Raw genomic sequence first — 14,925 nt, 5'->3', positions numbered from 1 at the left:
GGTGCGAGAATCTGTTAATCTTAGAGAAGTATGAGGAAATCAAAGACAAATATGAGGAAATGGCAGTCAGAAAGAACTTGCATCAAGTAACTTTTATGTGCGTGAACCTTGAGGGACTGTGGAGAAACTGCTGGACCACAGGGTGAGATTGTTCGGTTGAATCCTTCAACTCAGCAGTCGATTTTCCAATTCCTAATGCAGCATAGCTGCAAGTGTGTTCTTGCCAGCTGATGTTACCTGGTTCACACGACAGAAATGAATCGTCTTGTAGTTGTGTGTAGACAAGTAGTTCGGGATACATGCACACGCATGCACACACACACACAGGCACACGCGCAGGCACACACGCACACGCAGGCACACGCGCACACACGCACACACGCGCACACACACGCGCACACACGCGGGCACACACACACGCGCATACCTCACCAATCAGAACTCTGGAGTATTCACAGATACGGTCAAATACAGGGCAATTACACGAAATAGTAAAATCATGCAGCCCAGATTTTCTGATTGCTGTTATCTAGGCTATGTGGGGTAGATTTTGACTTTGTGCGATACTGTAAAACGAGTGATAGCGAGTCGGCAGCCCGATTTACCTCTCTTCCCACTTTTATTTCTGTTGACTTCAATAAAAATAAAAATGGGGAGAGATGTAGAACGGGCTGCCGACTCGCTACCACCCGTTACACCATCACTCAAAGTCAGGAGCTACCCCATTGTGTCTTGGCCTCCCCAGTACCAAGGCATTGTGTGAAGTGGTTAACCTGAATCTCACTCCAATAATCATTAACATATTGTGTATATGTAGATTTCCTATGAATGAGTTTTAATAATAAATCCAAACAAATCTCGCCATTGACACCCTTTAAACCCCACTGTATTCAACCATTCACCCTGATTATGTCACACGTTATGCCACATATTACCAATCCATTCGCCCTAATTAAACCTCACAGTACCCAGTCACTGACCCCAATTATACCTCAAATGTGGAGTGTGGGGAGGGCTGGGCAGGGAATCAGTTACAGAGCTGCTTATCAGTAGCATCAATTTTATGAGTTGTAATGTTGGAAATGTAGCAGCCAATTTGTGCACAGCAAGATCCCACAAACAGCAATGAAGTCATGACCAGATAATCTTCTTTAGTGATATTGGTTAAGGGATAAATATTCACCAGTACACCAGGAGAATTCTCCTGTTCATCGTTGAATAGTGCTATGGGATCTTTTACATCCACCGGAGAGGGCAGACGGGGCCTCAGTTTAACGTCTTATCCGAAGGATGGCACCTCCGACAGTGCAGCACACCCTCGGTATTGCACAGAGCCACCTAGTGGTCTGGACATGCAACTACCAAAACATAAGGTTAGAAATCATTGTTGGCAGTGTTGTTGTACAAGCACTTAATGTGCTCTTATCTAAATCTTCTCCCCGCTATTTCAGTGGTGGCATTGGCCTGGATTTTGCAGTGGTAATGATGGCGAAACTGTCAGCGTTCGCCATCATTACTCCTCTGAAAGTGACAGCAACTTCTGGAATTATCGCAGGCACAGGTAAATGCGCAAATCCAGAAGTTGCTGTCAGTCATTCCCTGCTCCTCCACAGGTTGCGCTGTGGAACTCCCCAGAGCCGGCAGTCAATTCGCATCACAATTCCTGCCGAAAACTTCCCCTATTACATGGAATATCACTGTTAACCGCCCCCCCCCCCCGTTAAAGTTAATCCATGTTGAAAGAGTTGTAACTGGGTTTTTAACGATGTATTGACTGCTGAACAACTGTTCTGGCCCTGAAAAACTAATTTTATATTTGTGGAATGTTAAGTTTTTCCATTAATATGATAAGAATTGTTAATGATATTTCAGCTTCTACCTTAATCCTATGTATGTCCCAATCTTTAGTTCACGCTCTATAAAATTTATAAAATGTAAATTAGAATCTGTGCATTTTACTTCCTGGTTTGCTGTCTGTGAGAATTCTTCAATGTGATTGGCTGCTTAGCCTGCTTGATGACATCATTGTTGCTGGATGCTGGAGATTCACTTGATTTGGCGCCAGATTCGAACAAGGGTCGGGAGAGCTGGAATTCACGCCACAGAGATCGCTAGATCTTTGTGAACAGCTTTCTTCGAGGTCAGCATTGAGTACCGTCGCTTCGCCGCTGACCACAAATTCCGGGCCATTAACACACTTGGAATATATGGGTTAGTGCTCCCATTAAAATAGTGAATCAAGGAATTCGATACAAGCGTATTAAATGGAGTGAGAATGTTGCTGATTGTAATCTGTACCCTGGAGAGTTATAGATATTTGGCTGATGAAATGAATAAAGAAATGTTCTGATGATTCACCGTAATATTGAAGTTTTGGTTTTACAGGGATTTTAGATACACTGTCCCTTTAAAGGAAAAGAAGGTGTGTCCATGTTTCGAGTAGTGGGAGGATTCAAACCCAATAATAAACTTTCAAGAAAAGAATTAAGGCTGAGTGGGTAAAGACCCCTCGACATAGTAGTAAACCAAATAGAGCAGAAGGTCCCAGGTTTGATTCCTGTTCAGTTCACTAACCTTGTCCAGGGCAGCAGTTCAGCTGCTGCAATTTGCCTCATCCCATCAAAGTTAAGGAGGGGTTAATCCTGCCAGGCTTCCCATTCCTGATGGCGATGCAGTGACGCCTGCTGGAAAATACATGTGTACAGCCCTCCTGTGAGAACGGGATTGGGCTTGGATGTGATGCCCTCCGTGATGGAATAGCCTGCCAACACTCACTGTCCGGACTCACACATGGAGAATAATGACTCTGACAAGCTCCCAGAGGGCCAATTGGAGCTGTGGAACTTGAGTATAGAAGATTGAGGGGTGATCTGATCGAGGTGTTTCAAATGTTAAAAGGATTTGACAGCGTAGATACAGAGAAAGAATTTCCTCTGATGGGGGAATCAACAACGAGGGGACATAATCTTAAAATTGGAGCTAGGCAGTTCAGAGCAAAATCAGGAAGCACTTTATAGGAACATAGGAACAGGAGTTGGTCATTCAGCCCCTCGAGCCTGTTCTGCCATTCAAGGCACTATTACACATACATAAAATTAATTAGAAAAAGGAATAGTGCCAGAGGACTGGCAGACAGCTAATGTTATTCCTATATTTAAAAATGGAGATAGAACAAGTCCATGGAACTATAGACCAGTTAGCTTAATGTCAGTAGTAGGAAAGATAATGACGTCATCGCCGTGCACAGCGCTCCGCTCGCGCCCCTGCCGCAAATTTGGCTCGCGCCCCCTGACCTCCGCCGGATGCTATGTCTGACAGGGTCAGGGTGCCGTGTTTGCGGCTGGGGTGGCGATAATTAAAGGGCAGGTGCTGAGCGGCCATTTTTTTTGGGCCGCCTTCCAGCTCCTGCCCCCTTTCGCCTCCTCCTCCTGCGGGGTGCCGGCCACGATCGGGCAGCCCGGCACTCCTCTTAAGGGCCGGGCTCTCTTGCTGGCACCCCGCTCCCCGGTGATCCAGCAGGGCCCTGGTGCGCGCTACGCTAGGCCCCTCCCCCTTAATCAGGGGAGGGAGGCATGCAGTACCGCGGCACGTGGCGCTGCTGCACGTAGCACCGCGATTTTCAATGGGAGCGCCCTAAGAGGGAGGGGGAGCACTTCCAGTAGCCCCCCGCCTCCTGCTTGGGGTGCTACCATTCAACTTCGGGTGCAGGGGTGCTAACTTTTTCGGGGCGCTAAAAGTTAGCACCCCAAAGGGGGCACGAGCCAGTTTTTCCCCCTTAGTAGACTATGGTCAGAGCATGCGGAGTCAGGTTAAGTAGCAGAATGGATAGCAATCTGGCTACAAAAGAGAGTAGGGGCTAAGGGTAGTTGCTTAGACTGCCAAAAGGTGGGAAGTGGTGTTCCACAAGGATCGGTGCTGGGATCACCATTTGCATAAACGATTTGGAATCAGAAGTACATTTTCAAAATTTGCAAATGACACCAAATTGGACGGTACAGTTAATACTAAGGAAAACTGACAAAAAGAAGACATTAATAAACTTGCAGAATGCGTGTGTAATTGCCAAATGTGCTTAAATAAATATATATATAATAGGTGTGAGGTGGTGAATTTTGGTAGGATGAATAAGGAGGCCACATACTCCTTGAAAAATAAGAGTTTAAATGGGGTAGAGGAGCAAAGGGATCTAGGGGTAGAGATACACAAATCACTACAAGTAGTGACACAGGTTATAAGACCATAAATAAGCAAAACAAGCACTGGGGTTCATTTCTAAAGGGATAGAATTGAAAAGCAGAAAAGTTATGTTAAACTTGTTAAGAACCTTGGTGAGACCACACTTTGATTACTGTGAACAGTTCTGGTCTCCATATTATAAGAAGGTCCAAAAAAGATTTACTAGAATGATACCAGAACTGAGAGGTTATACCTATCAGCAAAGATTGAACTGTCTGGGCCTCTTTTCTCTAGAAAAGAGAAGACTGAGGGGTGACCTGATCAAGGTCTTTAAGATTATGAAAGGGTTTGATTGGGCAGACATAGAGAAGGTGTTGCCACTTGTGGTGAAGACCAAAAATAGGGGCCATAAATATAAGATAGTCACTAATTAATCCAATAAGGAAATCAGAGAAACCTCTTTACCCAGAGAGTGGTTAGAATGTGGAACTCGCTGCCACAGGGAGTGGTTGGGACGAATAGCACCGATGCATTTAAGGGGAAGCTGGATAAACACATGAGAGAGAAAGGAATAGAAGAATATGTTACAGGAAACTTTCGATTAACCGGCCCCTAAATAACCAGAAATGTCGGTTAACCGGCAAAATTCAGGAGTAGGTTCAGGTAACTTTTATTACTTGCCTTGCTCCATGTGTTGCTGTGCAAGGGTGTGGCTGCAGCTGTTGCTAAGCTACAGAGATGCTTGCAACTTGTGGCCATTGTTCTGAACTTGTTGCTAAGCAACAGGGTTTGTTGCTTTATACGGAGCTCTCAGCTCTCCGTATCTTTTACTATAGCGTTCGGTTATCCGGAATTTTTGATGAACCGGCTCCACGTCGGTCCCGTCCGTGCCGGATAAAAGAAAGTTTCCTGTAATTGGGTTAGATAAAATAGGGTTGGAGGAGACTCGTGTGGAGCATAAACACCAGTGTGGACTTGTCGGGCCGAATGGCCTGTTTCTGTGCTATGCATTCTATGTACTTTCATGGAATTAGATCGTGGCTGATCTGTATCTTAACTCCATCTACCCACCTTGGTTCCGTAACACTTAATACCCTTGCCTAACGAAAATCTATCAATCCCAGTTTTGAAATTTTCAATTGTCCCCCATCCTCAACAGCTTTTTAGGGGAGAGAGTTCCACATTTCCACTACCCTTTCTGTGAAGAAATGCTTTCTGATGTCACCCCGAATGGCCTAGCTTTCATTTTAAGGTCATGCCAGCCTTGTTCTGGACTCACTGAACAGAGGAAATAGTTTTTCTCTATCTACCCTATCAAATCCTTTAATCATCTTAATTGCCTCAATTAGCTCACTCTGTAATCTTCTATATTCAAGGGGATACCAACCTAGTTTATGCCACCTGCCCTCATAATTTAGTCCTTTTAGCCCCGGTATCATTCTGCTGAATCTGCGCTGCCCCCCCTGCAGATGTTCCCACTCCTTTTTCACACAAAGGATGGTGGAATTCTGGAACTCTCTCCCCGCAAAAGGCTGTGGCTGCTGGGACAGTTGGAGCTTTCAAGACTGAGATTGAGAGATTTTAAATCTGTCAAGGGATATGGAGCAAAGGCGGGTAAATGTAGTTGAGATGCAGATCAGCCATGATCTAATTGAATGGCGGAACAGGCTCGAGGGGCTGAATGGCCTCCTCCTGTTCCTAACTCTGAAGCCAGGGGGCAGTCAGTACTGTCTGAAGAGGAGGAAGGGAATACATTCAAGAATGCTTTTTTTTAATTGCTCGATTTTTTTGTTGTTGTTTCTTCTCTGACCGATGAAAACTCTGCTGTTAGTCTCCCCAGGGCACAGTCACCAAAGGAGCGGGATACGGATGGAACAAAGAGCAGCGGAGTTGAGCAGGAGGCAGAAGAGAGAGGGGACGAGAATTCAAAGCTGAGTCTGAACCAGAAGATGGCCCTGTTCAACAGCCTGTTTCAGCCCGCGCCAAAGAAGGTGCCCGCACTGGAAGGGGGTAATGGGCGCAGACAGAAAGGGGCTCGGTATCACACCCAACCCATCACCATCAGTGAGGTCCAGCTGGTAAACATTACTTCTTATTTCAATGTTGCTGAGATGGTGAAGCAGAATCGTTTCCTTCGCTTATTGGTCTGTCACATTAAAGGGAGCTTAAATGTCCTGAGTGTTTGTGCAATGATTCATCATTGAATGTGTTTGCTACTAAATGTTTTTACACCTTATTTAAAGATTTTAAACATTGAGATTGCAGCTCCCCTCGTGGCTTGGTTGTCAAGGACGACATGTTAACAGAGCCATGCAGACCAGAAGGTCCCAGGTCCAATCTCTGGCCTATGCTAGTTGATATGAGCTAGGGCATCAGTTGGAGTGTTACAACTACCTCCCTTGAGATAGGGAGAGGAAAAATCATCCACCATTGATGCCCTCACTTGCCATCCAATGATGCCTGCTGGAAAATGTATGGACATTGGATGAGGATGGGATGGTCTCTGTGGTGATGTCCTCTAGAGTCAAGTGGCCTGTTGGCACCATACAGGGTCACATTTGAAGAATGATCATTTGGGCGAGGAACTGCAGCATTGCCAGCCCCCATGGAACTGAACCCCTGGGTAGGTCAGCGCCTTAGGGAAGGGAGATAAAGATGATTAAATAACATTAGTGTGGAATATTTAGTTTGTTGGAAAATGTACCTGAAAATATCATTGCAAAATAAAATGCTATCAGTCCAGCAAGCTGTCCTTTGACCAGCTCTCACCCCCAAGATCTTTACACAATGTCTGTGAGGGAGACCAAATAGTATTTTCAGGTGACCAATCATAACGGCTGCAATTGCAGTGAGATTAGGAACAGCACATTCCAGAACATGGTCCATTGCCAGTTTCTCATTTCTGTTCATTCCAATGGAACACACAGTGGCTGGTGAAATAAGGCAGAGAATGAGCACATCACAAACCAGGTAAAAAATAAAGCCAACCACAGGAACCAGTCAACCAACTCATGATGAAATTTATGTTCAAAAGCCCAAATCTCTGACCTTAAATTATAGAGTGTAAATTATAGACATGCACTACTGGCAAGTCAAGCTGCACACATATTTAAAAATATATCCTTATATCAACATGGTACAGTTGGCAACATCTGAGTAGGTTCAAAACCCCACTGCAGGCCTTGAGCACATACTCGAGACTGACGATTCAGTGCAGTACTGAAAGAGTGCTGCCCTGTTGGAGATGTTAAACCCAAGGCCCCATTGCCTGCAAAGGACCCCACAGCACGATTTGAAGAAGATCAGGAAATTCTCCCGGTGTCCCAGGCAACATTCCTCACTCAGTCATAACATCAAGAACAGCTTAACTGGTCATTCATTCATTTGCTGTCTGTGGGACCCTTGCTGTGCGGAAATTGGTTGTTGCATTTTGTTGAAGTGACTTCACTTCAAAAATAATTAATTGGTTGTGAAGTGCTTTGGGGCATTGAGGGTGTGATAAGGTAATTTAAAAATAACAAATCTTTCTTATGTTTAAGAATCCTGAACAAGAAGATTTTAGCTAACAGGGCAGTGATATATTACCACCCTTGATATTAATTCTCATTGGTTTTGAATTTACACTGTGAATATTAGCAACTTATCCTTCATATATTGCCCTTAATGTAGTGAAAAGTCCCAAGATGCTCACAAAGGAGAAGATTGCACACTGAGCCTGAATTGAGAGAAGGCTTGGGTAGTGATCAAAAGCCTGGTCAAAGGCATAGGTTTGAGGAGACTTTTCAAGGTAGAGAGAGGGGTGTGGCAAGGCAGAAGTATTTAGGAAGAGAATTCCCAAGTGCAAGGTCATCATGACTGAGTGGAGTGGAGAGGGCAGGGCAGGGTAGGCAGAGCACACACAGTCGTCCAGACTCGGAACAACAGAGGCTTTGAGCTGGCATGTAGGGTCGGAGGAGGGTGCAGAGCAAGAATGGAACAAGGCCATGGAACGAAGATTTTGAACCCTTGTGCTGAAGTTTGAGAAAATAGTGGAGGTCAGCAAGGACTGAGGATAGGGGAATGAGGTTTAGTCCAGGATAGGGGAGTGAAGTTAGTACGGGATAGGGGATCGGGATTTAGCACGGGATAGGGGAGCGGGATTTAGTACGGGATAGGGGAGCGGGATTTAGTACGGGATAGGGGAACGGGGTTTAGTACGGGATAGGGGATCGGGATTTAGCACGGGATAGGAGAGCGAGATTTAGTACGGGATAGGAGAGCGGGATTTATTACGGGATAGGGAGCGGGATTTAGTACGGGATAGGGAATGGGGTTTAGTACGGGATAGGAGAGCGAGATTTAGTACGGGATGGGGAGCGGGATTTAGTACGGGATAGGGGAGCGGGATTTAGCACGGGCTAGGGGAGCGGGATTTAGCACGGGCTAGGGAGCGGGATTTAGTCCAGGATAGGGGAGCGAGGTTAGTACGGGATAGGGGATCGGGATTTAGCACGGGATAGGGGAGCGGGATTTAGCACGGGATAGGGGAGCGGGATTTAGCACGGGCTAGGGAGCGGGATTTAGTACGGGATAGGGGAGCGGGATTTAGTACGGGATAGGGGAACGGGGTTTAGTACGGGATAGGGGATCGGGATTTAGCACGGGATAGGAGAGCGAGATTTAGTACGGGATATGAGAGCGGGATTTATTACGGGATAGGGAGCGGGATTTAGTACGGGATAGGGAATGGGGTTTAGTACGGGATAGGAGAGCGAGATTTAGTACGGGATGGGGAGCGGGATTTAGTACGGGATAGGGGAGCGGGATTTAGTACGGGATAGGGAATGGGATTTAGTACGGGATAGGAGAGCGGGATTTAGTATGGGATAGGGAGCGGGATTTAGTACGGGATGGGGAGCGGGATTTAGTACGGGATAGGGAGCGGGATTTAGTACGGGATAGGGAGCGAAATTTAGCACGGGATAGGATGCATGTGATGGGGTTTGGGATAAATTGGTGATCATGTAAGGGAATCTGGGGAGGCCGACTGCCAGCGAGAGTTGTTTTGCAGAGTGGGGAGGTTTTTTTTTGCCCATTCAGTGAGAGGAAAATCAGGCGCAGAGTGCCGGAGTCCCGGCTCTGTAAGAACATTACTAATGTAAAATGAATTAGAGTGGGGTGGGGCAAAGAGCTAGAAAAAAAAGGTTTTGCTGAAATGATTCACTTTTGCACACTGCAAAAAAAAATCAGGTGTGAGGAATTGGCAGGGGACCATGAATTTAACTTCAAGTCTTAACAACTTTTTAGCGAAAGTTAAGAATTTGAGAAACACTGCAGGATTCTCTTCCAGGTAGGAGCTGGTTCGTCTGCTTCAGTATCTAAAGATATAGTTGGTTTTAAAAGTTTCAATCATTAAGTTTGATGTAAACTGCTCAAATACATGTTGATGTAACTGTTACGTGCTTTTAAAGAGATCAGGCTCTCCAAGAATGAATTTTCTCAAGGAGGGAAATGTGCAAAGGATCAAATTACAATGACTGTTTGTGTAAACTTGACTGGTGGAAGCAAGTGCAAGTTTTTGGGAAGGAGAAGGTCTCCACATTCTCACTTGCTTTCTGCTGGAATTACTGGCAGCCTTCAATCATAAATAACACGCAGGAGCGGGTGTGTTTATTCATCAAGTGCAGGATTGTGAAGTACTCCCTCAGTGTGTTAGACCTGACCTCATGCTGAAGTCCCCAGAGTGGGGCTTGAATCCACAACCTTCTGACCCAGAGGCAAGAGTGCTATCAACTGAGCCAAAGCTGCACACTAGACTCTGTTGGTTACTAAGGATGTTGGTCTACAGGCAGGAAATACTTAACATTCTCAATATGGCCTGCCTGACGAGCTGGGGGACATCGAGTATACAGTGCGTTCAGGCGGTTGTGTTCAGCTGGTGTGCATGTTTAAGCTCTGTGGCCAATTGACACGTTAAGCTGCCAACATCAGTTGGGTTGAGGTTTAATATTTCTCAGCTGGGCTGCCAGGTAAAATGCCTTGTTTACAGCAGTGTTCCACTTCAGGGAGGGGAAAGTAGACATTGTCCAGTAGGGGAGTAACAAGTGTACTTTCAGTGGGCCAATTGCAGAAGGCATTCATTGAGATCTTTATCACCTCAACAGAATTTCCCTTTGGGCTGAAGCAGAGCAGGAAAAGTGGGAGGTCGGGGCAGGGAGAGTGGGAGGACGGGGCAGAGAGAGTGAGGGGACGGGGCAGAGAGAGTGAGAGGACGGAGCAGAGAGAGTGAGAGGACGGAGCAGGGAGAGTGAGAGGACGGAGCAGAGAGAGTGAGAGGTCGGGGCAGGGAGAGTGAGAGGACGGAGCAGAGAGAGTGAGAGGACGGAGCAGAGAGAGTGAGAGGACGGAGCAGGGAGAGTGAGAGGACGGAGCAGAGAGAGTGAGAGGACGGGGCAGAGAGAGTGAGAGGACGGAGCAGGGAGAGTGAGAGGACGGAGCAGAGAGAGCGAGAGGACGGAGCAGAGAGAGTGAGAGGACGGAGCAGAGAGAGTGAGAGGACAGAGCAGGGAGAGTGAGAGGACAGAGCAGAGAGAGTGAGAGGACAGAGCAGAGAGAGTGAGAGGACGGGGCAGAGAGAGTGAGAGGACGGGGCAGAGAGAGTGAGAGGACGGAGCAGGGAGAGTGAGAGGACGGAGCAGGGAGAGCGAGAGGACGGAGCAGGGAGAGTGAGAGGACGGGGCAGAGAGAGTGAGAGGACGGAGCAGGGAGAGTGAGAGGACGGAGCAGAGAGAGTGAGAGGTCGGGGCAGGGAGAGTGAGAGGACGGAGCAGGGAGAGTGAGAGGACGGAGCAGAGAGAGTGAGAGGACGGAGCAGAGAGAGTGAGAGGACGGAGCAGAGAGAGCGAGAGGACGGAGCAGGGAGAGCGAGAGGACGGAGCAGAGAGAGTGAGAGGACGGAGCAGAGAGAGTGAGAGGACGGAGCAGGGAGAGTGAGAGGACGGAGCAGGGAGAGCGAGAGGATGGAGCAGAGAGAGTGAGAGGACGGAGCAGAGAGAGTGAGAGGACGGAGCAGGGAGAGTGAGAGGACAGAGCAGAGAGAGTGAGAGGACGGGGCAGAGAGAGTGAGAGGACGGAGCAGAGAGAGTGAGAGGACGGAGCAGAGAGAGTGAGAGGACGGAGCAGAGAGAGTGAGAGGATGGAGCAGGGAGAGCGAGAGGACGGAGCAGAGAGAGTGAGAGGACGGAGCAGAGAGAGTGAGAGGACGGAGCAGAGAGAGTGAGAGGACGGAGCAGGGAGAGCGAGAGGACGGAGCAGAGAGAGCGAGAGGACGGAGCAGAGAGAGTGAGAGGACAGAGCAGGGAGAGCGAGAGGACGGAGCAGAGAGAGTGAGAGGACGGAGCAGAGAGAGTGAGAGGACGGAGCAGAGAGAGTGAGAGGACGGAGCAGAGAGAGTGAGATGACGGAGCAGGGAGAGCGAGAGGACGGAGCAGAGAGAGTGAGAGGACGGGGCAGGGAGAGTGAGAGGACGGAGCAGAGAGAGTGAGAGGTCGGAGCAGAGAGAGTGAGAGGACGGAGCAGAGAGAGTGAGAGGACGGAGCAGGGAGAGCAAGAGGACGGAGCAGAGAGAGTGAGAGGACGGAGCAGAGAGAGGGTGAGAGGACGGAGCAGGGAGAGTGAGAGGACGGAGCAGAGAGAGTGAGAGGACGGAGCAGGGAAAGTGAGAGGACGGAGCAGAGAGAGTGAGAGGACGGGGCAGAGAGAGTGAGAGGACGGAGCAGGGAAAGTGAGAGGACGGAGCAGAGAGAGTGAGAGGACGGAGCAGAGAGAGTGAGAGGACAGAGCAGAGAGAGTGAGAGGACGGAGCAGGGAGAGTGAGAGGACGGAGCAGAGAGAGTGAGAGGACAGAGCAGAGAGAGTGAGAGGACGGAGCAGAGAGAGTGAGAGGACGGAGCAGGGAGAGTGAGAGGACGGAGCAGAGAGAGTGAGAGGACGGAGCAGAGAGAGTGAGAGGACAGAGCAGAGAGAGTGAGAGGACGGAGCAGAGAGAGTGAGAGGACGGAGCAGAGAGAGTGAGAGGACGGAGCAGAGAGAGTGAGAGGACGGAGCAGGGAGAGTGAGAGGACGGAGCAGGGAGAGTGAGAGGACGGAGCAGAGAGAGTGAGAGGACGGAGCAGAGAGAGTGAGAGGACGGAGCAGAGAGAGTGAGAGGACGGAGCAGAGAGAGTGAGAGGACAGAGCAGGGAGAGTGAGAGGACGGAGCAGAGAGAGTGAGAGGACGGAGCAGGGAGAGTGAGAGGACAGAGCAGGGAGAGCGAGAGGACGGAGCAGAGAGAGTGAGAGGACGGAGCAGGGAGAGTGAGAGGACGGAGCAGAGAGAGTGAGAGGACGGAGCAGAGAGAGTGAGAGGACGGAGCAGAGAGAGTGAGAGGACGGAGCAGGGAGAGTGAGAGGACGGAGCAGGGAGAGTGAGAGGACGGAGCAGAGAGAGTGAGAGGACGGAGCAGAGAGAGTGAGAGGACGGAGCAGAGAGAGTGAGAGGACGGAGCAGAGAGAGTGAGAGGACAGAGCAGGGAGAGTGAGAGGACGGAGCAGAGAGAGTGAGAGGACGGAGCAGGGAGAGTGAGAGGACAGAGCAGGGAGAGCGAGAGGACGGAGCAGAGAGAGTGAGAGGACGGAGCAGGGAGAGTGAAAGGTCGGAGCAGGGAGAGTGAGAGGACGGAGCAGAGAGAGTGAGAGGGCGGAGCAGGGAGAGTGAGAGGACGGAGCAGAGAGAGTGAGAGGACGGAGCAGAGAGAGTGAGAGGACGGAGCAGAGAGAGTGAGAGGACGGAGCAGAGAGAGTGAGAGGAATGAGCAGGGAGAGCAAGAGGACGGAGCAGGGAGAGTGAGAGGACGGAGCAGAGAGAGTGAGAGGACGGAGCAGGGAGAGTGAGAGGACGGAGCAGAGAGAGTGAGAGGACGGAGCAGGGAGAGTGAGAGGACGGGGCAGGGAGAGTGAGAGGACGGAGCAGAGAGAGTGAGAGGACGGAGCAGGGAGAGTGAGAGGACGGAGCAGAGAGAGTGAGAGGACGGAGCAGGGAGAGTGAGAGGACGGAGCAGAGAGAGTGAGAGGGCGGAGCAGGGAGAGTGAAAGGTCGGGGCAGGGAGAGTGAGAGGACGGAGCAGAGAGAGTGAGAGGACGGAGCAGAGAGAGTGAGAGGACGGAGCAGAGAGAGTGAGAGGACGGAGCAGAGAGAGTGAGTGGACGGAGCAGAGAGAGTGAGAGGACGGAGCAGAGAGAGTGAGAGGACGGAGCAGAGAGAGTGAGAGGACGGAGCAGAGAGAGTGAGTGGACGGAGCAGAGAGAGTGAGAGGACGGAGCAGGGAGAGCGAGAGGACGGAGCAGAGAGAGTGAGAGGACGGAGCAGAGAGAGTGAGAGGATGGAGCAGAGAGAGTGAGAGGACGGAGCAGAGAGAGTGAGAGGACGGAGCAGAGAGAGTGAGAGGACGGAGCAGGGAGAGTGAGAGGACGGAGCAGGGAGAGTGAGAGGACGGAGCAGAGAGAGTGAGAGGACGGAGCAGAGAGAGTGAGAGGACGGAGCAGAGAGAGTGAGAGGACGGAGCAGAGAGAGTGAGAGGACGGAGCAGAGAGAGTGAGAGGACGGAGCAGAGAGAGTGAGAGGTCGGGGCAGAGAGAGTGAGAGGACAGAGCAGAGAGAGTGAGAGGTCGGAGCAGAGAGAGTGAGAGGATGGAGCAGGGAGAGTGAGAGGACGGGGCAGGGAGAGTGAGAGGACGGAGCAGAGAGAGTGAGAGGACGGAGCAGGGAGAGTGAGAGGACGGAGCAGGGAGAGTGAGAGGAACAGGGAGAGTGAGAGGACGGAGCAGAGAGAGTGAGGGGTCGGGGCAGAGAGAGTGAGAGGACGGAGCAGAGAGAGTGAGAGGACGGAGCAGAGAGAGTGAGAGGACGGAGCAGGGAGAGTGAGAGGACGGGGCAGAGAGAGTGAGAGGACGGAGCAGAGAGAGTGAGAGGAACAGGGAGAGTGAGAGGACGGAGCAGAGAGAGTGAGAGGACGGAGCAGAGAGAGTGAGAGGACGGGGCAGAGAGAGTGAGAGGACGGAGCAGAGAGAGTGAGAGGAACAGGGAGAGTGAGAGGACGGAGCAGAGAGAGTGAGAGGACGGAGCAGAGAGAGTGAGAGGTCGGGGCAGAGAGAGTGAGAGGACAGAGCAGAGAGAGTGAGAGGTCGGAGCAGAGAGAGTGAGAGGATGGAGCAGGGAGAGTGAGAGGACGGGGCAGGGAGAGTGAGAGGACGGAGCAGAGAGAGTGAGAGGACGGAGCAGAGAGAGTGAGAGGTCGGAGCAGAGAGAGTGAGAGGATGGAGCAGGGAGAGTGAGAGGACGGGGCAGAGAGAGTGAGAGGACGGAGCAGAGAGAGTGAGAGGACGGAGCAGGGAGAGTGAGAGGACGGAGCAGGGAGAGTGAGAGGAACAGGGAGAGTGAGAGGACGGAGCAGAGAGAGTGAGGGGTCGGGGCAGAGAGAGTGAGAGGACGGAGCAGAGAGAGTGAGAGGACGGAGCAGGGAGAGTGAGAGGTCGGGGCAGAGAGAGTGAGAGGACGGAGCAGAGAGAGTGAGAGGACGGAGCAGGGAGAGCAAGAGGACGGAGCAGAGAGAGTGAGAGGACGGAGCAGAGAGAGTGAGAGGACGGAGCAGAGAGAGTGAGAGGACGGAGCAGAGAGAGTGAGAGGACGGAGCAGAGAGAGTGAGAGGACGGAGCAGAGAGAGTGAGAGGACG

General features: G+C 50.4%; 1 protein-coding gene across 12 annotated transcripts in view; it reads left to right on the top strand.

Moving 5' to 3' along the window:
* Nucleotides 1-14,925, top strand: part of LOC147101456 (supervillin-like) — a 221,357-nt gene that overhangs the window by 106,739 nt on the left and 99,693 nt on the right. For all 12 annotated transcript variants that reach the window (XM_085966581.1, XM_085966587.1, XM_085966588.1 and 9 more), the window contains one exon: nucleotides 6,008-6,254. In XM_085966581.1, the coding sequence (XP_085822707.1) occupies nucleotides 6,008-6,254 (247 nt within the window). The remainder of the gene's footprint in view (nucleotides 1-6,007; nucleotides 6,255-14,925) is intronic.

Source organism: Somniosus microcephalus, chromosome 24, assembly GCF_052327205.1.
Source record: "Somniosus microcephalus isolate GS21.2 chromosome 24, FLI_Smic_1.0, whole genome shotgun sequence".
Classification (NCBI taxonomy): domain Eukaryota; kingdom Metazoa; phylum Chordata; class Chondrichthyes; order Squaliformes; family Somniosidae; genus Somniosus; species Somniosus microcephalus.
Note: the sequence above shows the minus strand (reverse complement) of the source record. Positions and strands in the feature narration are given on the sequence as shown.